This window comes from Polyodon spathula, chromosome 27, assembly GCF_017654505.1.
Source record: "Polyodon spathula isolate WHYD16114869_AA chromosome 27, ASM1765450v1, whole genome shotgun sequence".
Classification (NCBI taxonomy): Eukaryota; Metazoa; Chordata; class Actinopteri; order Acipenseriformes; family Polyodontidae; genus Polyodon; species Polyodon spathula.
The window spans coordinates 5,295,037-5,318,841 of record NC_054560.1 but is presented as its reverse complement, the minus strand read 5'-3'; the positions used below and the strand labels follow the sequence as shown (position 1 = coordinate 5,318,841).

At 41.5% G+C, this 23,805-nt stretch overlaps 1 protein-coding gene across 24 annotated transcripts in view; it reads left to right on the top strand.

Annotated features, from left to right (window-relative positions):
- Positions 1–23,805, top strand: part of LOC121301331 (receptor-type tyrosine-protein phosphatase S-like) — a 131,073-nt gene that overhangs the window by 78,291 nt on the left and 28,977 nt on the right. For 10 of the 24 annotated variants that reach the window (XM_041230629.1, XM_041230637.1, XM_041230628.1 and 7 more), the window contains 4 exons: positions 4,504–4,773; positions 5,175–5,756; positions 6,026–6,159; positions 6,570–6,714. In XM_041230629.1, the coding sequence (XP_041086563.1) occupies positions 4,504–4,773; positions 5,175–5,756; positions 6,026–6,159; positions 6,570–6,714 (1,131 nt within the window). Of the gene's footprint in view, positions 1–4,503; positions 4,774–5,174; positions 5,757–6,025; positions 6,160–6,569; positions 6,715–14,183; positions 14,490–16,273; positions 16,468–17,417; positions 17,445–18,353; positions 18,472–22,964; positions 23,553–23,805 lie in introns of all 24 variants that reach the window. The other 14 variants (XM_041230633.1, XM_041230621.1, XM_041230619.1 and 11 more) reach the window with 2 other exon arrangements.

Below are 23,805 nucleotides of genomic sequence, written 5' to 3'. Positions count from 1 at the left end.
TGTACAATTTGAAAGAGGGTGTAATCTAAGCTTTCGTGTAACTCTAAAGGCTGCACATTATTTTGGCTTCTCCCCTCATTTTGGGGCTGGACAGACTTTCTGGAACTGTCTCGCCAAAATGGCCGATAATGTCCGCCTCTCCTTCGTTTGGCACACCTTTAATCTCTAGAGCAGTGCAATGTTCTGGTGTTCTCTCTTGACTGCTTTCACCTCGTCACTTTACACCTTTGAGTTTGTTTTGATCTGCATCGGGGCTTGAAACGAGATTACCTGAGCTTTGCAGGGCTTGTGGGATCCTTGGTCTTTGTGAATGAGGACTGATCCTACCAATGAATTTGCTTAACCATGGACCGGCTACAGTACACTACCCAGCTAGGATTACCTTCTGAAACAACCCTGATACAAGAAACAGGACAAATCCTTAACCCCAGTTTACGATACTGAATTTTCTCTGTTTTTTTTTTTTTTTCAGCTTTGTTTCAAAGCTATATAGCGTACTAAAACATGTTTTGGTTTTCTTTCTTATTTAGTTTATCATTAATATTTTCATATTTGGCCTCCTCAATTGGATGGCCCCTGTCCTTGTTCCCCAGTGAGAAGGGGGTGAGAGAAGGCTGTGCAGCTGGATTGAAGGTAATAGAGACCAAGGATCTCTCTACCCATCAATAAGGCCGCACGTGGCCGTCCAATGCAGGGCCTGTCAGCTGACAAAAGAGCCAATCAGCGAGGACGGTTTGGGGAATATCTTTTAGGGGTTTGCATGTACAGTACAAGCCAACTTCAAGATAATTTTGGCTTGGCAATAAGGCGTGGTAAGCTTACTGCAGGTAACCAGCTGCAGTTGACTGCAAAAACGATGTTCTTGTTCTTTGTCCTTTAAAAAGCTCCCCCCTTTACACCAGATCAGGAATCAAGACAGATCAAAAGTCCAAAGGTGAAAGGCTAATTATCCGATTACCTCATTCACTAAAAAACCCACTAGACAATCCCACATGCCAAAAGACAGTACAGTATATGCACTGTATAAATTCATAGAAATAAACCCCTCGAAATGAATCAAAAGCTAGGAAACGTTCCTCAAAGTTCCTGTTGGGGCATTCATAGACGTAGCGTGCAGGCCACGAACTGAAGAGGACGGATGTGACTGCATGGCCCACATGTCTTTGATTCAATCCTTAAGAACACAAAGCAAATGGACTGCAGGGCACACCGTAGCTGTGATGTGCACATCTAGGGGCAGCGTGGCTTGGGTACTGTTTGTTCTACAAGTTGCTGGACACTTGCACAAGAGAATGGCATGCTTGGATGGAACTTGGTGACTGTTTAGTTGTACCACTTTACTTTGTATTTATAGTCTGTTGTACCAGCCTTGCAACCTATTATATTTTGTCACACTCCATGGAACGATGACAACCATGCATGTCACTGTGAGATGGAATGGGCTACCCTTTCACCTTAGTTGTCATAGCAGCTCTGCGGTGTAGGAGGAATTATTAAAATAGACAGATTTTTTTCTTTTTTTTTATTGCTTTTGTTTAGGTTTTTCTGTTAATTATTTATTTTTAAGTACTGTGGTGTTTCCATTTTTAAAACGTTGTAATCCAGTCCTGTTCTATGTTTAACCACAGCAGAATCGAGGGCTGTTTTAGCCCACAGTTAGGTTGGTAAAACCAACAAAAGACAACAGCAGTTGCTTTTTGTTTTTGATAAGAAATCCACCACAAAATATATTTATTTGAACTATTTATAAAAAAAAAGATTAATGAAAAAAAAAATTGTAGAATGACTCATTTTACGATTGTGGTGACCACAATTCCCTGTCTCTCTAAAGTTACTCTAAATATGTAGAACCTGAGATATAGTCAAAAGGAACGTTGCACCAGCCCGAGCTGGGATGAGCATAAACTGGCATTGGCCCTGCTGGCATTAACAACTAACCAAAGGACTTGTTCTGTCACTTTGGGCTTTGCTACTCGGAAGAAGAGGTTCATTTTAAAAACGCTTCGCTCATGTGAAGATATTGCACCTTGATTTCTTTAAGGTAAAGTCGCTTCCTAATATTATAATACTAGTAATAACCAACTGAAATGGACCACTGAAATGACTTTTATTGTCAGATTTATAACGCAGAATTTGGTGCAAATCTCGCAAAAAGCTTTGAGAAGAACAAAGTCACATCAGATATGTAGCAGTAGAATTTTTTTTGCAACGTATGCACTTAAATGTACACACAATATATGCACGTGTATAGCTCTATACTGTGAATGTGACAGGGATGCCAAGTTGCAGGTTCATGCTATTACGGTGTTATGGAACACACTGTCATTAAGTACGCGCTCTCCCGAAAGAAGGAATCATGTGTTCTGCTATCATATGCGATGTTGTCCCTTTCTACAACACAACAAGGACGATCTTTTTTCAAGCCCCGATGTGTGATCTCTCGAGCCCACTAAAACATGCTTTTTTGTTTTAACAGAATCACAATCTCCTAACTCTAGTCCGCCCCCCTCCCGTCCCCCATTCCTCATGACTGCTCTCGCTGTGAGCATTCCAAGTCTTTGCTACACCTGTCTGTTTTGTGCTCTTTGCTGATTAGATCTTGTTCTTGCCTTGTCTTGTGTGTCCCTCTGTCCCGTCTGTCTGTCTGTCCCCCCCTTTCTGTCCACCTGTTCTCCATGCGGTCTGTCTGCATGACATCTTGTGTCCTCTCTCGTTTACCCTCCCCCATTTTGCCGCAGGCGTCAAAATTGCTTTACATGGCTCTGTCGTGCTAACAACAGATCTTTAATAACACGCGTCATTATTCAAATTCATTTAAAATTGAAACTGGAAACTCCGATCTAGTTATTTTTTATTTTTTAAATGAGATTGTCTGCAAATAAAAGTACATTGTGAAGGTTTTCTTTGTACAGAATATATATTATAAAATGATCCAAAAAACAAAATGGTGTTGTTTTTGCATATAATATTATAAAAATGTATATTATATCCAGTTATATAAGCTAAAAGTTCTATATTTGTTATTATTGTTGTTATTATTATTATTATTAGCTCCATCAACATATCGGTATATACCAAAATTCTTGGTATTTTAAATTATTTTAAATATGCAATCCTGTTGTCAGAGTGCTCTCAAAAACCCAATTCAGTGACTGCTGGGGAATGTGGATTTAGGAACCCGAATTCTACAGAGCCATGTAAATAACCCAGTCTGGAGTTTCCCTTTCTGCTCTCGCTCATGTAGTTTCTGTGTTGAGGTCTGGAAGCTGCATCCTCTTCTCTGTGAAAGAGATGCACATCCTTTGTTGATATAGTCAAGCGTTCTTTATCCATTTATTATGATTGTTATTCCTTTTTGTTTTGATTACTGTAATACAACTTTATATATATATATATATATATATATATATATATATATATATATATATATATATATATATATATATATATATATAGATATATACATATATTTAGTTAATTATTTCGCCAGGGCTGCAATGTGTTCATGTGCGTCTGTCACATTTGGTCACATTGGCTGAAAAAAAAAAAGACTACACAGCATTGAAGTGGGTTTCTCCCCCCCCCTCTCTCTCTCTCTCTCTCTCTCTCTCTCTCTCTCTCTCTCTTGCTCTCTCCCTCCTTTTCTCTTCTTTCTTGTCTCTCCACTTCTCTGTCTGGGCATGCTAGCGACCCTTCAGTTCTATTCCTCTCTGCATTTTTATCTCTCCTCTATTTTTTGATCTACTTTGCATGATGTCTGTGAAACTGATAGCTGCATCTATCAATGGAACTGTGTCAAATCTCAAAAAAGGCTTTGTCCAGTTGATCTACCCAGAACCACAAAAATGTCATTACAGTTTCTCATCTTTAGACTTATAATTACAGCTTGCACTGGGCCTGCAGGAGATTCAATCTAAGGATAATCTCAAAGTCACTGGTATCTTATTTAAGAGTAATCGCCACCCCCCTTTCACTGAACAATTGGATTCTCTGTCTAGTTGCCATTGCTTCTTTTAGACCTGTTGGGTACCATTTTGCAGAAGATCACATGACAGGCACTTCCTATATCCACTTCCTGTCCAATGGAAAAGCCAGTGAGAGCTCTTTCCTGATTGGATGAGAAGTTCCCATAGTAGGAAGTTACTGTTAATTTGCAGAATCATCCTTTTAAAAATAAATAAACTTACAGATTTGTGGGGTTTTTTTTTTGTTTGTTTTTTTTTTAAGCAACACTACAGGAGAAAAAAAAAAAAAGTTGAGAAACAAGTAATACATTTTTGTGTATTTTAATTGTGCTGTGATGGGTCACATATTGGTCAATGGAACCTTGTTGCTATGAATTGTTGCTTTAATGTCGATCTTTATTGTCGGTGAAGCAATTTTGTTAGTTATCCTTTTATTTATTTATATATTTTGCTTTTCTTTTTGTTTTTATGATTTCACCAAAAATGGTCTGATTTTCTCTTTGCTTGTTTTGTTACCTTTGTCTGTTTTGCCCTCCAGTGCGTCGGGTGCCCCCCAGGTTCTCCATCCTGCCCACGAGCCACGAGATCATGCCAGGAGGCAGCGTCAACATCACCTGCGTGGCGGTGGGCTCACCCATGCCCTACGTCAAGTGGATGCTGGGAGCAGAAGACCTGACCCCCGAGGACGAGATGCCGGTTGGGCGGAATGTTCTGGAGCTGAACAGCATCCGGGAGTCCGCTAATTACACATGTGTTGCCATGTCCAGTCTGGGCATCATTGAGGCCGTAGCACAGATCACAGTGAAGTGTAAGAGGAGCCGCCACGTAGGGTCTAGTCTAAAGAGCAGCAGCAGTGTTGATTGCTCCCAATATCACCAAATCACTCTCTTGTTTTTTTGGAAGGGTTTCCTAATTGGATGTCTTTTTAAAGGACAACATACATGCATTGCAATGCGTGCTTCTTGAGAATTTGTCTGCTTGTTCAAAGAAGGTGGCGGAGACATAGCAGGTTTCGCTGCCCCGCTAATGCATGGGAGGGGGGGGAGTGGTTGAAATGGGATTCATTTTTACAAGTAATATCATGTTGGAGGTTTATTATTAGAAGCTAATATTAAAGGTGTCTGATTTCAGGATATGGGATGCAACAAGTAAACTATGCTGTCCTGTGTTGGTTGACCTTCTCCTGATATTTTTTCTTTTCTATCACAGCTCTTCCCAAACCACCTGGGACACCCATTGTGACGGAAACCACGGCAACCAGCATCACCATCACCTGGGACTCGGGCAACCCTGACCCCATCTCCTACTACATCATCCAGTACCGCTCCAAATCCTCCGACAGCACCTACCACATCAAGGATGGCATCACCACCACTCGGTACAGCATCGGCGGGCTGAGCCCCAACACGGAATACGAGGTCCGGGTCTCGGCGGTCAATACCATTGGGCAGGGACCGCCTAGCGAGCCCGTAGAGACCAGGACTGGTGAACAAGCCCCTGCCAGCCCTCCCCGCAACATCCAGGCTCGCATGCTCAGCGCCAACACTATGATAGTCACCTGGGAGGAACCAGAGGAACCTAACGGGCAGATCCGTGGCTACCGAATCTACTACACCATGGACCCGTCCAAGCCCATCAACGCCTGGCAGAAGCACAACGTGGACGACAGTCGCTTGACAACCGTGGGCAGCCTGGTGGCCCAGGAGACCTATAGCATCCGGGTGCTGGCCTTCACATCTGTAGGGGATGGGCCATTCTCCGATCCAGTTCATCTGAAAACCCAGCAAGGAGGTGAGTGATGGTCGACAGGATGCCGTCACGCACCACTTTCGTGATTCCAGAGTGCTAACCTTCATCACCTTTTGAGCTGTGCCCTCCGAGTGTTTACCCTAATAACACAAAACCACCTGTTTCTACAGATATCTTCAAAACCGAAGTAACTGACACATACCGTATTCACTCTGTATGGTGCAGAAGGTTTTGTTTTGTAACTTTCTATAAGATCAGGTTCTTTTTCAGCAAAGGGTGTTTGTGTATTAACTGTGTTCCTCATTCTCCAGTCCCAGGACAGCCGATGAATTTCAGAGCGGAGGCCGTGTCAGACACCAGTATCCAGCTGTCGTGGGACCCTCCAAGGCAGGAGAACATCATTAAATTCGACCTGCATTACAGGGAAGGGGAACATGGCAAAGAGGTAAAGGACAAGGAGGACAAGGAGCACAGATACCACTATATATATATATATATATATATATATATATATATATATATATATATATATATATATATATATATATATATATATAATTATATTTCATAGCGTTTTACTTCAATATTACTACTATACTGTTCGAGGCTTTAACATAATATATATTAAAACTATTTATTTACACATGGTGAACAAATTGCCTTTTTTGCCATCTACACACACACAACTCACTGTGTGGGTTATTTCATGGCTTCTGCTTTGCAGGCACACAATACATATGTGCGTTCTGTGGTTTATGGACCATGAACTATAAACATATATCTCATGTATGAAGAGGGGTAAAGCACTGTTGGCCCGCTGTAACACGTCATCATTGCATGTGCCTCGTTGAACAGATTCAGGTCACCTTTGAACCCGCCACGTCCTATACCCTGAGCGGTCTGCGCGCCAACACAGACTACTACTTCCGGCTAGCGGCTCACTCGGAACTGGGGCTCGGCGCCTCCACCACGGAAATCTCCCAGAGGACGTCTCAAGCCAGTACGTTCCTTCACCTTTTCAGATTCACCATTGACAAAAAGCTGGGGTGGTGGGGTGGTGGGGGGGGGGGGGGGGGGGGGATGTTGGGATGTTTAAAGTAACTTGGTGGGAAATTCAGTCAAATACAGCAGCAGTGTTTTATGAGCTGGGCTAGTTTTCTTGTGTCTTTGTGGAATTCAATCAGATGTTCCAGATTTGGATACATGTGTTTTCAGCGCTCCGTGTTGGAGTCTGAATACAGTTTTGAGCAGCGTGATTAGGGTCTTCTTACGACTGGACGTTTGATTAAATAAAGCAGTTGAACAAGGAAACGGCATCAATTGAAGCTTGCGTCTTTGATTGGATCAACCCCACTGTTGTAGGATAGAAAGAAATTTCTCTGAATTTGTTGTAGCACAAAAGGAAAATAACTAGTGACACAGATTAAAACTAACAAGTTGCAAGTTATCCCATGTCATAGTATTCTATAGTACTGCCAAAACTCTATGCCGTGCAGTACCTGCATACCATATATGTCAATACTATAGTGTACTAAATGTGGAAGACATTCATTCAAAGGCATTAAATTAATAAATGGTTGTTTTGTAATCAATCTGTGTTTCAGCTTTCAATATTTACGACCAAAAACGAATAATAAATATCCTCATTAGACAGTACTTATTTATACAAATGAAAAATGAATGTCTTTCACCTTCATTTTATTTTAATAATAAATCCTAACATCCCTCCCTTCTGAGTTTGCAGTTGCTGATGTTTTAATTATCAGTAAAACCTAAAAAGAAACTTAAGGTCAAGCATTTGAATTTGTTTTTAGATTTACTGAACATCTTATGATTGAGTGTATGTGAAGGTAGACGGATGATGTTTTTCATGCGATCTTGAAATGTTTCTGTTTTTTTTTTTGTTTTGTTTTGTTTTTTTAATGCCTTTTTTGAATGATGTCAAATAACGTTTACATTGTGTACAAAATGTGTGTGTGTGTTTGTTTTTAGAGCGAGTTTAGTTTCAGGTATGGAAACGTTTTTTAGTTTAATGGATTACGATGATGATAATGTTGATGTGCATTCTTAATAGGGAAGGTGATGTCACTAACTGCGGATGCCCGAATCAGCTTTTGTTTAGTTTTATTTGAGTGCGTTTTTTTTTTTTTTTTCCTGCTGAAATACTTGCATTATGTGGAGAGGTGGTTTATTTTGTAACAGTAGCGGTAACCTCTTCAACAGCAATCCCACTTTCTTGTTATTTCAGTCCACAACCTCATTCCTCTGGGCTGCCATGAGTTTCTTCTGCTGGGGGGGGGGGGGGGGGGGGGGTGGTGCAGGGTGGGAGGGGGATAAATGTAAACAAAGAAGGCCTTCATAGATACTGTTTCCCTGACAACTAGGGTGACCGGCTGGAAGCGCAGTGCCGTTTCAATTCCCAGTCTGTAATATACTAGTGTTCATTTCAGAATTTAGCACGTCTCCTTCCGAGCTCTGCCCTTTTAAAGGTTACCAAGCCAGGAAATGTCCTTTTGATGTTATTGTTAATAGCACTCTTACCTTTTTTTTGTCCTTTCGTGTTGGCAGATGTTTCTAGGTGTGTTAAAAGATGTTTTTTCAATATTTGTTTGGTTTTGTTCCTTACTCTGTCTCAAGCCACACCGTTCTAAGTTATAATGTTTCCACAGTCCCAAAAGGAAACAACCGTTCCCTAGAAGATGATATTAAATGGGGGGGGGGGGGGGGGGGGGGGGGGGGGGGGGGGGGGGGGGGTGGGGGGGGGGGGGAGGGGGGGGGGGGGGGGGGGGGGTGTGGGGGAGGGGGGGGGGGGGGGGGGGGGGGGGGGGGGGGGGGGGGGGGGGTGGGGGGGGGGGGGGGGGGGGGGGGGGGGGGGGGGGGGGGGGGGGGGGGGGGGGGGGGGGGGGGGGGGAGCTTGCATAGATCCCACACACACTGCCTCAGTGGCGTGAGGGGAGTGAGAAGTCCGACCTTTTAAGAGCAAACAGTAGGTCAATTCCAATTTCAGCATCCAACACTGTTTTATCACTAAATAAAACAATTTGCAAAAGGCAGGTGAACTTCCTTTTGGGCAGCTCCATTTGAAGTTTTAACACTACATTTTTTATCGAGTCCTGCATTTGTGGTTGAGAAATCAATTCTACACTAAATGTTTCAAAAGTGAGCAATGCAGTTTTGTCTTTTTTTTTATCTGTATTGGCTTTTCCAGTAAGGGAGTGTAGGGGCGCAAGGGCAACTGAGATCTACTCTGTAAATAAGCTAGCCAGCACATGAACTCAAGGCAGCCAGAGCTCTCTAACACATTCCTGTTTCTACTGGTGTAGCTTGTTGGCTGTTACGAGAGCAGGGGCAGGGGCCACTTTTTACCCCAAAACCTGAATGTTACTAGCTTTAGCAAACTTGTGGTTCGGCTGCATGTATCACTCTACTCCTGAGAGGCACAATGCTATTGGAGTCCTAGGTAACTATTCACTGCATGCTTGGATACTTACTGACATAGGCATGACTTGTTTGCGTGTGCCCATCCATTACCTGTCCTGTGCGTGCATGTAAAGTATGTACCATCATGTCTTTTATTTCTGTGTTGTGTTTTCGTCTTGCATTGGTTCAGAATGATAGTAGCCACTGCGACTGGGATGGGATCGGATCCACTTCTTTCTCTCCCTCTTTCTGTCTCACACACTCTCTCCTCCACTATCCCTGGAATGGCTTTGACGTCACCTAGGTAGCTGTTTTTTTTTTTTTTAATGCATACAGCCACATCTCACGGGGAACGGCTTGTGATCATACTGTCGGTTGGTTCTTATGTGACTTTCGGCAGAGCTATTAGGAAAACACTGTATGAGAAACAAAATCCATTAAACTAAAGGTAAAAGTAAGTATCCACGAGGGTTTTTATTCCCGTGCTACAGATCACAGACTTAGAGAGGCACTGACTATGCTTGGAGATTAGGCCCCCTTTCTCTCCATTGTGTATTCTTCTTGGGCAACGTTCAGGACATGAATGTTCTACAAGGTAATCAACTAAACAGCTTGGCTTAGTGGAGATTTCCAATTTCAGCTGGTGCAGATCAGTAAAGCACCAGAAATCTGTCCCCGTTGTCCTCAATGTATCGATTTCGCAGTGCCTCCCCCCGTCACTCAGTCTGTGTGTGTTTGCAGGGGTTAAAACACCATTCGTTTTTCTTATTACGGAGGTCAGGAAGGTCATTAAGGCTTGGACAGTCATAACAAAAAATGTCTTATTGGATGCCCCCCCTGAGGTAAGTAGTGGCTGTTCTCAAGCAGTTTCACACATACAGTCCACCCTGCTTCACCTTTCAATATACCAGCTGCCGTCTCCACTGCTTCTGCTAAACCAGCACGATCGACTCAGGAGTAATATATTGGAGCCATTTTCTTTTTCTTCTTATAATTATCCCTTCAGGGCAGAAATGAAAAAATGCCATTTATAGATTGGTAGCCTTTATATCCTGGTGCTTTTTGTCTTTCAATTTTAAACATGTTGAAGGGTTTTTAATATTTATTTATATATATATTTATATATAAAGTAATATATATATATATATATATATATATATATATATATATATATATATATATATATATATATATATATTAAGATATATTATATAGATATATATATATAATATATATATATATACATATAGTATCTATATATATATATAATAGTATATCATAGATTACAATGTGTGTATATATAAAGCCAGTATATTACTATCAGAGCTGGAGTCACTGCATGGCCAAATAGATGTATCACCACTGACAGATCTCTGCAGATCTAAGAACTTATGCTACATTGGGCTTTTTATACTGATAAAAAATATATATATATAAAATTATATATGGGCATCCTCTAGATTTAATTGTTCTAGACCTCTATACACGTCTGATAGCCCGTTTTATCTCTGATATCCTTGTTAAAGCCCAATGCAGGTTAATAAAGCTATCGCCCTCCTTTCCTACCTAATTTAAATCATACATCTTAAAACCTTAAAATGGGAACGTGCTGCCCTTGGAAACTAGATGCCCATCTGTCCTCTATAACTCTCTACGAATACTTCAGTTAGCTCCTAATGAGAGTATTCGTTTCAGGACATCGCTTGATCATTTCCTATAGCAGACAGAACTGGAATCTGATCCCTATCTATACTTAATAACCTTGTATTTGAAAACAAATGAGGACACATTTATACTTTAACCCAGCGAGAATTGGACCTTTAAGGCGCGTTCAGTTCCTTTTTCATTTCGGATATAAGGCTCTTGGCTCCCACTCGCCCTGTCCAATTCTACTCTGTACTACAGAACCCTTGATTATTAACGTACAACTCACTGAAGCACTCAGGAATTGCTTGGCATGTACTGTTTATAATGAGAGTGGAATACTTATCAGATCTCCTAATCCATTCTGGGTTTGAACCTTAATGGTGCATTTTATACATCGCCAAACAGTCTGGACTGTATTGTGAACTAAAACATTTTTGTATGAAAGTAAATAAAGGCTTGAGATTTCTTTTAGTGGAGTGCGACTGGAGGCGGTTTTTATGATGGTCATTACACCAGCTGAGGGCATGTATAAATCATATTAGACTTATTTGCTTGGTTAATTCCAGCCCATTACAGTTCTGGAAAAAAAATGTGTCTTGAATTCCGGATATTTCAGTGGGAATGCATTTATTCCTTTGTGGCGTTGGATATTAATGTTGTTTACATCTTTCTAGCACATCCAAACCCCCTGGGTTGGTAATTACTGTGAACATATTCGGCTTCAAACTAGTTCTCTGTTACATCCACAGTGGCACAAAAATTTACCAAGGCTAAGGCTGCAAGTCTAGTACAGAGTGAAGCCAGCTGTCCATTTTACTAATGCAGATGCAATGGCCCTACATAACAGCTGTGCCTCCAGACACTGCCAAACCCAATGTCCACTCTGAATCAGTCATGGTGTGCTAGGCAGGGAGGGAAAATCTAGGGGTGCCACAAGTTGTGCGTGAGGGGCAAGGGGCAGATCTCTATGGGGACTTGGGGCTGACTAATTGGTTCAAGGGGCAAACTACATAGATCAAGAAAAGGAGACATTTCAGGGTGCATTGTCTGCTATGCCTTTGTAAGTAGAGGGTAGAGAAAGTGTCTGTTAAGAATCGTTGCCAAAATCGGTTTCAGCAGTCATTTCTATTTTATTATCAAAATACAAAAACAGGTTGCACAGCGACATAGCAACGAGATTATTATACGAAGGGAGCAAATATTCTCTCTTCACTCACAAGTCACTTTAGTCAGCACCAAGGTCTATCTGTTGTAACTGTCTGGGAAATGTCCCATTCCTTAAAATAAGTGACACAGTGGTCCCTAATGTCCCAGGGGCAGCCAGGGGTGTATCTGGAAAACTGGCAACTAATTTTAAGAAGGTCTTCTGCACTGACACCTTTATCTCATTTACAGAACACGCTTCTAATGTATTTTCTTACACAGCAGTTGGACACACTGACCTCATATTAGAAAGCAATGAAACACGAAGTTAGTATTAGAAGTTTAAAGGTCCCCAAAACTACTTTCTACATCTGAAAAGCTCCCATCTCACCCCATAAAAGTAAATAAAAAGCATCACAGTATGCTATAGTATTGCCATATATGTCTATTAGGAGGTCCCAAGTCTTTAAGAGATAAATGTAACCCAGGTCTTGCCCATGTCCTGAGGATTCAAGTCAACCATGTGGAATCCCTAGGTTAAGGTTCTGGTTCTACAGTCAAGCAACAAAAGCATCTTTAACTCTTCCCCACCCCCACCCACCCCATTCAAACTGCAGCAAATTGAAAAATAATCCCAACAGAAATGATTCTCCAAAGAGCTGCAAACCAGTCTTGTTTTCCTGCTTCTAAGTGGAGCCAGTGTGGAAGGGGTCAATTGAAAGCCTCTGATTGGTCTGTCGGGTGGAACCTGAAGTCTTTGGTTCAGGAGGGAAAGGGTTAAAATGCAGGGAATGCTGTAGAGTTTGACCTCTCTCAGTATTGGTAAGAAAGTCTTTAAAAGTTAGTATTTGAAGAACTGAAGGTACGTATAACTGCAGAAGCCGTTTTGCGTTTGTTTTGATTTATTTTTTATTACGTTTTTTTTTTTTATTATTATTTTTTATTTTTATTCCGCCCCCCCCCAGTTTTGCCTTTATGATTTTAAGATTTTCAAGTGAATCCAGGAGTTCGGGTTGGGGAGTTTTGGTTTTTATAACTCTTAATTGAGGAACGCCAGTTAGTAATCTAATTATTGCAATGGGGATCATGAGAATCACAAATCAGTGTTGAAAAAAGTTGCTGGTTTGAGCCACAAGCAGGCTTCCATTCTTAATAACTAAAACGTTATAAAGCTTCAGAGTATGACATTTCAATGGTGTGTAATTCCTTCGACTCTACAGATGGATTAAATACAAATAGATCTACACGTCAATGCATTGGATTAGTTTACAGGGTTGCAATTTTGATTGATCTTTCTTAAACTTGCATACAGGTCTTCAGTCCTTTTGAAGATTTGAAATAACAGGGTGCTTTTGGTTTTTATCTTCAAATGACTGTTAGGCTACATTTTTAACATTGTTCAATATTAGCTATTCTCAATCATCTTGCTAATCCAATGCAGCAGCTAACACCGCATAGCGAATGGGTGGTCTAGCCCAGCTGGATTCATAACTCTCTGTGCTGTGTCATTATTACTGCTCTCTCAGGAGCAAAGAAGTCAGTGACTTAATGAACAGCATGTTGTGCACCCTCTTAAGAATCTTCTAGCTACTAGGAAAACTAACTGCATCAGTAACTGCACTGTGGGCTGTGTCGCTTAAAAAATGCATGTTAAAATGAGCGTCACTGTCGTATAATTATTTCATCATTTTTCAAAAGTAAAGGGCAAGTATTAATAAGCTTTTATTCCCTTGGGGTGCAACATGGATGTTTTATGCTAGGTTTGCATATTGTTTTCCTTTTAGAGAGAACAATTGTTGGCAACTTTTTGATATAGCAACTTTGGCAGAAAAGGTTGTTCGTCCATATAAAACAAATATTTAGAATTATTCAACTCCTGGGTTTTCTAGCTCCTTCCCATTTCAAGTTTTAATAAATTTTTTGTTTCAGTTCTGATTTTATTTTTGTATTATGATTATGTTTATTATATTATTATTTATTATTATTATTATTATTATTATTATTATTATTATTATTATTATTATTATTATTTTTTTTTCTAAAAATAAACAAACAAGGTTTTTTTATTTGTTTGTTCAGAAAATTTGAATCCAGCTTTGGGTCTCTTTTATTTATTTTTCATATTTATTTATTTATTATTATTTTTTTATCATTTTCTTTTTTGATCTCTCCCATCTTTTTTTGTTTTTTGTTTTTCACCCTCCTCCTCCTCCTCCTCCTCCTCCTCCTCCTCCTCCTCCCCTAATTCCCCTTGACCAGAACCCTCCGCTCCCCCTCAAGACATAAAGTGCTCCAGCTCAAGCTCCACCACCATACTGGTAAGTTGGCGTCCGCCGGTAGCCGAGAGTCAAAACGGCATCCTGGTGGGGTACAGCGTGCGCTACCAGGCTCTGGAAGGAGAGGATACCACGGCCAGAGAAGTGAAGGACATCCCTCCGTCGACCAATCAGATCCTCCTGGAGGGGCTTGAGAAGTGGACAGAATACCACATCAGCGTGGTGGCCTACACAGAAATCGGGCCCGGTCCGGAGAGCAAGCCTGTGGTCACTCGGACCGACGAGGACGGTGAGGCTCCCGTTATGTGGATTAAAAGGGCACAATAAGAGTTGGATTCAGTCAAGAGATACAGCTTTATTGTCTGTGATAAGTCCCTGTTCTAAGCCTAAATACATTTGCAAGAAGGCCATGTATACAACAGCTGCGGCCAAAGGTTTCTCATCACCTAGAATTTTAGGATTGAGGTCAAATTTTTTAAATGTGTTTTTAAGTATATGGAAAATTACAAAGCAGTAGGTGATGAAATATCTTAAAATAACATTATTCAGCAGGGTTCATTAGACTTTATGAAGCAACATTTGTTCATTCTGTAGAGAAATGCAAAACGTTTGGCCATAGCTGTACACATCCTACCAGTGAATGTATTTTATAGTTGTAGTTCTTGATGAAGTGCTCATAGGAGTAGATGACTTCAGAGAAGTATACCTGAGGTTATTTGCAATGTTCTGTCCTGTTCATGTTTGACTGAATCTACCTCTTGTTGTCACTTGCAGTTTCTATAAGTGTTTTGGGAGGGGGTATATAATGCATGTGTCTCTAATATATTTAAAGTTTATACTAAACACCTTTTTTTGTTAAAATGGTTTGAAGAAATATATCTTGCATATTTCACCTACAGCAAAGCCATTAAAATACATCTTTGCTACCATTATATCTGAAATAAAACCATTTACACGTTTACTTTTCATGTTCGCCGAGGTTTATTATTTTATAACAGTTTTTATTCTTTAAACTCTTGTCTCATATACTGTTCAGTGTCATTTCCCTATACGCATTTAACTGTAACTCCCTTCCAAAACCCTTCTCTTTTGGTCATCTTGAAAAGAAGCAGCAGAGCCAGCCAGAGATAGTTTCGAAGCTTGCCTTGTGTTTTATTGTTTACAAAGGCAAGAGTGCCCTGTCTGGAGTGATTGATATATTTATTGTAAAAGAGTTGCTGGCGTTTTAGGCCTGTTAGTGCCCCTGTAAGCCTCCCTCCTCAGGGGTTCAGATAGCCTGGCCGCATTACCTCAAACACAATCTCATTTCATCGGTGCCACTCCACTGGGGATCCTTTACATGCCTTATCGCGAGCCCTGTGCAGGCTGAGATAATTAAAGTGTTCTAATACATGACAGCATAACTCCTGCTTTCTGTAATGCGCTCCTGTCACCATGGAGGAGAGCATGAATGATGGACAGGGCCTCCCCGTGCTTCTCTGTCTTTCTTTAAATCTTACTCAATCTTTTGTTCTCATGAGTAAAAGAATAGAGAGAGAGAGGGATAGATAGCTCACTCGCATGCACGCACGCACGCACGCTATGGCCAAAAATTTTGAATCGCCTAGAATTTTAGGATTGACACATTAGAAAAATATAAACTGTATGAACATAATTTAGATCTTTTAAGTATATGGGAAACTACAATTCTGTATGTAATTCAATATGTTAGCGTAACACTATTTGGCAGGTTTCGTTTGACTTTAGGAAGCAAAATTAGTCAATTCTATAGGGTGATGGGAAAACTTTTGGCCGTAGCTGTATATGTATATATGTAAAATTCCAACAGGTGTATTTAAAATCTTGGCATAATAACTTCAATTGCAAGATCATTCACAAAGCATTCTCAATATTGATTAAACTGAAAAAGGCAAATTTATTTTTTGTATTCAAGCTTATTTTTGGATTGCTCTGCAAAGAATCAGAGAGAGGCCAGAAAGGTTTTTCTGCAGTGATAAGTTGTGTTCTGTGGTGATGTTGTGATTGACAGTGATTCCTATGTGTGTGTGTGTGTGTGTGTGTGTGTCTGCGTAGTGCCTGGAGCCCCCCCGCGGAAGGTGGAAGTGGAGGTATTGAATTCAACAGCCATCAAGGTGGTCTGGCGCTCCCTGCCCCCCAATCGCCAACACGGGCAGGTGCGAGGCTACCAGGTGCACTACGTACAGGTGGAGAATGGAGAGGCCAGAGGACTGCCCCTCATCAAGGATGTCATGCTGGCCGATGCACAGGTGAGGATAGGGGGGAGGGATGAAGAACTGGGGCGGTGGGGTTTAGGCTGATTTGGGTGAAGGAGATAGGGGCAAAAGGGATAGAAGAGGCTTTGGCGTGGTAGTCAGAGAGATTTTAAGAGTAGAGGTAGGCACTTGTGTTTGATGGGGTTTAGGGCTTAGTATAGGGTGTGGTTTTGGGAACACATTGGGAAATATTTACTACGCGTTTTGCTCCTGTGCAATGGTTTTGAAGTGGAACTTAATATTTCAAAACCAGCAAAAAAATATGTAGTAAACATGCACCAAAGAGCTGCTAATCCATCTTGGATGTTTTATTTAATTATCTTTTGAAGTTGCTTGACTACCCACCACCCATGTATCAGTTCCCAGTCATCGGTTAAAGAATTCTAATGAATAATTTAAAGGGGCTATCATTAGTGAAAGTTTATGCAAATACCCTGACTGCCAGAATCTGTTGACAAGGCAGAGCTGTGTTCTACTGGCACCTGACATTCACCCTTCCAAGCAGTGCTGCCAAGGTCCTTGTTACTAATGCCAATAACGCGCCCTACATCTGTGTAAAATGCACCTCTCCCTGCTGTCTCCTTCTGTTTTCTCTATAATGTCGCCTTGTCTTCCCAGAAGAGATGATGCTTTGAGGCGCCATTAATCACAATATAATTAGCACAGTTACTATTTCACTACAATTTACAAAATGAAAGTTGGTAACGCTTTTATTTGTAAAAAAAAGATTCATGCTGTAACATAGAGAGGAAACCAAACTCCAGTTTTCTTAATAACAATTATCCCTTTCCTAAAAACAATCTCCTTCTGGTGGCTCAATCTGGTTTACCCTCTGACCCCTTGAGCACTCCGACCAGCCCCTGCTCTGCTGCCTCAGCTTCTCCTTCTGATTCCACTCTCTCCTTTCTCTTCTTTTTCTCGCTCCCCCCTTTGTCTCCTCTTAGTGGGAGACAGACGATACAGCAGAATATGTAAGTACCGTTAGCTGAGTGTGAAGAGTTAGAACAGTAGCCTTGAATTCTGCATCCCCTTACACACACTCGCTCTCCGGTGCGTGTAAGAGGAGACCCCTGAGACAGGTTCCATTGCTCATCCTCAGATTATGAAGAGAAAGTGTGTGAAAGTGCAAAACCATAAGTGAGCCCACTGTTTATGTAAATACCAACAGTGTACTTGCTGCCATTCTACTTTCAAAAAAGTTTGAAAGAAAAAGTTAACGCAATGCATTATTCACGGCTACCACTTTTCATAGGCTTTGTGGCTTTGAGTTTTATTTTATGTTTGTTTATTTTTCCATTGTGAGCCTTTGTCCTGTTTTATTATTTAAAAGTCCAATTTACTAACTGATTGGGGAGAACTATTTTGGGGAAATGATCACAACAAACAAAGCGGTTTTCTATTTATTTGTATTAATTAACACATCCGTGACGTTTTAATATGCCTAAATACAGCTGTTAATTACATGATGTAATCATTTCCACAAACATTTAGTTTTTGCCCCCAATGTATGGACCCAAAGCGTTCTTTTTTTTGCTCGATTGTCAATCTGTTGTGTGATTTTGAAAGGATTTGCTTGCTCCCAGACCCCTCCTACAATTTGGAGTTTTAGCTCCATTTTATATCCCAGCTAGAGACGGTCGTCAAACATGACCGGCTAGAGCTGGGAAAAAATCCCTGGGCTGACAGGCTGGAAATCACCCTCAATTTCGAGAGTTTTGATACAGGCAGAACTCCAAACCCTCTAATTGAATTAATACCAACACTTCATACATGCTTTGGGACGTTTTTAGATCAAGCATTAAGGGCCCAGTATCTGCAGCAAAGGGAAGCTGGTGACTTTACTGATGTTTTGAACGCGTTTGTTTCTCTCTGGTGTTCAGGAGATGGTCATCACCGGTCTCAAGCCTGAAACCACCTATTCCATCACCGTGGCAGCTTACACCACCAAGGGGGATGGCGCGCGCAGCAAACCCAAGCTGGTGGTGACCAAAGGGGCAGGTGAGTGCCAATGGCATTGGGGAATCAGGAGAGTGCCTTAAAGGAGTGCCAACCAAGATTTTAGACAACCGTTTATAAGCGCGGGCAGTGTCATCACTGGTCGTCCCCCCCCCCCTTTTTTCAAGCAATCCCACCAGAGCCGAAATTCCATCCCTACTCCCCACCCTTCTCGCTGGCCCAATCGATCAGACTTTCACCCAGAGAGAGGTAGAAAGACCAGACTGTTGTTTAAACAGTGTTGGATTCAGATGAAGGAGGCTGGATTTGGTGGCTTGTTTTCCCACAGGGCTCAGCAACGGAATCAGACACATTGAGGTTGCTTTTTGTACACCTCTCGGTGACATGTTTTAATAGCTTCCGGTTCAACAAAATAGATCGATGGATCGAAAGATCTTACCATTTTATCCATAGTGTTGAAACAAGCTGGTGCGTAAAACCTGTCCAGTAAAACTGTCTGTGTGGTCACAACAAAAAAATGCCTGTGTGGTCACAAGAACATGTCGCTAATTCTTTTAAACGGTCGTACTGCCTTCCTTCCCTCATTGTAGGGTTAGATTAAATAGCAAAACGCACATCAGCTACAGAATTGACACAACATGAATTACATGAAAGAGCTTTTTGTTCTTTTGCTTCACAGTGTCAGTAAATAATGGGGATTGAACAGTAAATGCAGCTTTAAACTAGTTAATGATGTGACAGACGTGTGTGTATGTATATATATATATATATATATATATATATATATATATATATATATATATATATATATACTGACAAGTATCTCTCAATATGAGAACCTCAAGCACTCAGTATTCAGCATTTTGTGTCACTTTTTTTATTACATGAACCATCAATGGCAATGAACAGCACAAGCTATGTGTTTTCCACTTTGTGAGGCGTTTACTGCCCAAATCACAGTTAAAGTGCAGGTTTGCTGTTCTGCACAACCACACTGCCAAACCCTCTCTCGCTCAACCCATGCCTGGAGTGAGTGCAGCATCACAGCCCTCTTATTTCTGTATCTCCCCGCCTGTTACACTCGGCATCCTCATTATAGCATGGCCCTTGGGAACCCTGCCATTTGCATTTTGGCGGAGAGACACGGGTTACAATGAGAATGACTGATAGGGTTTAATAGGGTTCAGGAGCGAGCTTCTTGTAGCCTTTTGTCAAGGGCAGGATTAGCCCCCTGCACCCGGTGCACCTCTCAATTTAATTGGGCTACCTAGGGTTTTTAGACCTGCTGGCTCCGCGGTTCTGTGTGCAGAAAGCTTGTTCTTCAGTTCTTTAGAGATGGGGGGGATAGGCCTTTGGAAGACAGAGTTTGAATCCAAGACAAATTTGTTTTGGGGGCGGAGTTGTCTCTTTGGGTTGGCAGCTAATCCTGGGGGGGGGGGATTACAGATTTCAGGGGAGGGTCATTGGGGTTGAAGTTTGGACCAATTTTGTAATAAGTCGTTTATTATTCAAAGGACAAGGTCATTTTAAAAGTGACATTAATAGAGTGACTTAATAGAGCTGCCATTTGCAGAAATTAGCTTGCCTTCAATAGTAATAAATAAAATTCTTTTTCCATTTGTATCGAATCTTCTATGGCCCGCTTGTGCAATTTTCCTACATGCTTTTTTTCAATGTGAGGCCATCTTTAAAAAAATATCACCTTTTAATATTGACCTCACTGTGCTAAAGAACATACTGAAGACTGAAGTGGCTTAAAGATGGTACATCACATTAAACATTGATGTTGGGAAGTTGACCTTAAAATGAGTAGACCTACACATAAAAAATAAGAATATAGCCATAGACACGTTAATTTCTGCAAATTTTCCCTTCTGCAGTTCAATTGAAGGTGATACGACAACTTGGTCATCGCTGTTGAAAATTTTCCATCGTAGAGAAACTACAGCAAAGTAGCACAATGCAAAAATACTTTTGTTCTTTTTTTGTAACACAAAACAGTAAAGTGATGAAACCAGAGAGAGGGGGAGAGGGGGGAATGACAATAAAACCCAATCCTTGTTCAGTCAGTGGCGCTGCGTCAACAAGAGACATTAATTCTCTCCCTGATGGAAACGTGCCTTCATGCCCTCAGTCAGGGATTGAGACGAATGCTGTCTGAAGAAGCGCTGGCAATTAAGGTGCCCTATGTTCTCTCTCTCTCTCTCTCATCTCCGGGCTGATCTGTATCACTTGAGATGGAGAGAATTCTGTATAAAGGAACGAGCCACTGGGAGAAAGCTACCACAGCGATAACCTTTTAGTGCTTGGTCAAAGCAATAGTATCCAAGTACCGCATCAGCTTTATATAACGGTGCTGTATGTAACTCATGCATCCGTGGCTGTGTTGAAAGTGAAATATGCAGACGTCAGTTCCCTGGTAAAATATCTTAAAATACCTTAAACAAATGGGCATATGAAAAGGCAATAAATCATCCTAAAAGAAACCCCTTTTCTTGGCCAGGGACCCTGTGTACTTGTCAAACAGCAGGGTCATGGAAAGGGCTGCTAATCCATCACCTGAGAGGAGGGAAGAGGGGTGTGGGGGGGGGGGGGGTCCTATTGATTGTCCAGCTTGTAAATTACACAGCTCTGGAAAATCGTTTGGAGCTCTCCAGTGAGACAGGGCCAGACACAGTGTGCAACTTCATTTCTCCCACGATCAAATGATCACATTTCTGTGTTTTTTTTTTTCTTTTTTTTTAAACTGGAGGTCTAGATTTGAGATTGCCTCAGTGCAAAATACTGAGAAACATTTTATGGCCACTTCAATTTACATTCGGAATTATGTTTGTGTTTGTGTGGAGCGTTAATTAACTTTGTGCATGGTTTATTTCAAGTTTGGAAACTCTAGAGCTTTTTTTTTTTATAGCCTATTTCCCAAATGTTTGACATAAAACCTCAGTGCATAAGCTTTCATGCATCAGTATTAAGCTTTAACGTTGAATCTGATTTTATGTTCGCATAATCGTGTTTGTGTGTGATTGCTGCTTAGAATTGCAGGGGTGCTGGAAATTGGAAGAAGTAAGTGTGTGTGTGTGTGTGTGTGTGTGTGTGTGTACTCCATTAGCATAGAAGTTCAGTGACATTAATCAAAGGCTTCTATTTTGAGGCAAAACTACCATTACCCGAAACTCAATTTCTCTCCGACTGGAAATAGCTTTAAAAAAAAAAAATACCCTTGAAACGGCTTGCTGAGGTCCATCTCTCTCTGTAGGGCTGATGATTCAGTGTGCCTTCAAACACTCCAGGTACCCTTTATTTCTAATGCTTTGTCTGCAGGCACTCCCTTCAGTATTTTATATTACAGCCTCTTTTCTGTTTAGTGTCAAATCCAATTGGAAAATGAGACATTCTGCCCAAATTGTTTTCATGTGGGAATGTGCCAGGTTCAAGTCTGTGTGTCTGTCTATGTAACTATTGATCTTTCTACTGTATTTCTATATGTCTGTCTGTCTGTCTGCTCTGTGTGCTGTACTGCAACTGCTACTGGTAAATTTAATAGGGGCTCATTGAAGCTTTGTAAAAACACAATTTGAAAGATAACCTGAACCATCTGTATGCAAAACTACACGTAAAGAAAATATTCCATATAATTCCATGAATTTGAAGTAACATATTGGAAGTTGAATCTTTAGTAACCCTCAGTGGTTAGTTACCACCATTACACACAAAGCTGCCATTTGCAGTGTCTCTTTACCTAACCAGTCATTGGCACAGAAAAAAAAGAACCTAAGTCAGCTGAAAAAGGCTTGAAATGTTTTCCCGTTTTTTGTTTTTTCTGCATGGGTAGTGCAAGTCTGCTGCACTGGTCAGCTCTGCGGTGATCACTAGCAGTGTGGAGCTGTGTGGAGCTCATTAATGTGCAGTGAGCGAGCACTGTTCAGCTGCAACCCAGAAGGATTAAAACTGCATATCCAGAATGATATTGAATTCAGTTCTGCTGGGTAAACGAGAGTGATATGGGTACTTGCACAGCTATGGCCAAAGGTTTTGCATCACCCTATATAATGAACTAATTTTGCTTCATAACGAAAAGATGACAAAAATTGAAAAATGTGACATTTCGACATGAAATACTGTACTACCGTTACGGTTTCCGGTACATTTGTTTGCAGTATCATTTTGTAGTTGCTTTGATTACAGCTCTAAATTACGTTCGCGTTTTGTATTTAAATAATTTTTTTTTTATGTCTCAATCCTAAAACTCTAGGTAGTGCAAAACCTTTGGCCATAGCTGTAGTATTCATAGACATGTTTTAAGACTACTGGAAGACATTTATTTGGTATAGTATTCTAGTTGTGGGCTAATCAGTTGAAGGAATGGAATTGGGATGGTGTAGACACAAGGGTGTTGTTTTAGCATCCTTGAGTTTCCAGAGAATATTTCAGTTTCTTCCATATTGTATAGTCTGATATGTTCTGCATGGAATGAAGTTATCGCCCCTTGCCTGAATAGAACAACCTGATATAGTTTCTGTTTTCATTCTTTTCAGTTCCTGGCAAACCGACCGTGTCGGTCAAGCAGACCTCAGAAAACATGGCTGTGGTTCAGTGGCAGCCCTCCACGGAGACTCCTGTGCAGGTCCTGGGCTACCGGCTACAATTCGGACGCCAGGACGTCTCTCCACTGGCCACGCTGGAGTTCACAGCCCAGGAACTGGAGTACACTGTCAGCAACGTGCACAAGGGGGCGACATACGTCTTTAAAGTGTCAGCCAAGAGCCGGTCAGGCTTCGGGGAGGAAGCCACGCGGGAACTGAGTGTGCCTGAGGAGGTCCCTAAGGGGTACCCCCAAATTATCGAGGGCTCCAATGTCACGTGCTGCTCCGTCCAGTTCAGCTGGCTCCCCCCTGTTCTGGCTGAGAGAAACGGGGTGATAACCCAGTACACCGTGGCTTATAAAGAGTCGGGGGCTTCCGGTGCCCTGACGGAAATGACTCTCCCAGCCTCTGAAATGAGCCTGACTCTAAACGGCCTTAACCCAGACTCCACTTATGACATCAAAATCCAAGCGCATACCAGTGTAGGTGCAGGGCCCTACAGCCCTCCGGTCCAGTACCGGACCATGCTCCTGGAGAAAGGTAGGGTTCTTTTTGGGGAAGACTGGGGAGACACACCACTAACCCAAGGTAAAACCTAGTAACGAGTTAAAACCCTGAGATCTGTTGAAAGTGGACAAATCTTAAAGGTAAGTGTGTTGATGTCAGGCACCTTGAAATCCCCAGCACACGCACTTACTATTCAGCCCCAGTCGTTAAGGTAGGGTTTCTAAGTGTGACACGACTCCACGGCCTGCGATGTGACGCATGTCCCAACAGGCGCTCGGAGCGGCTG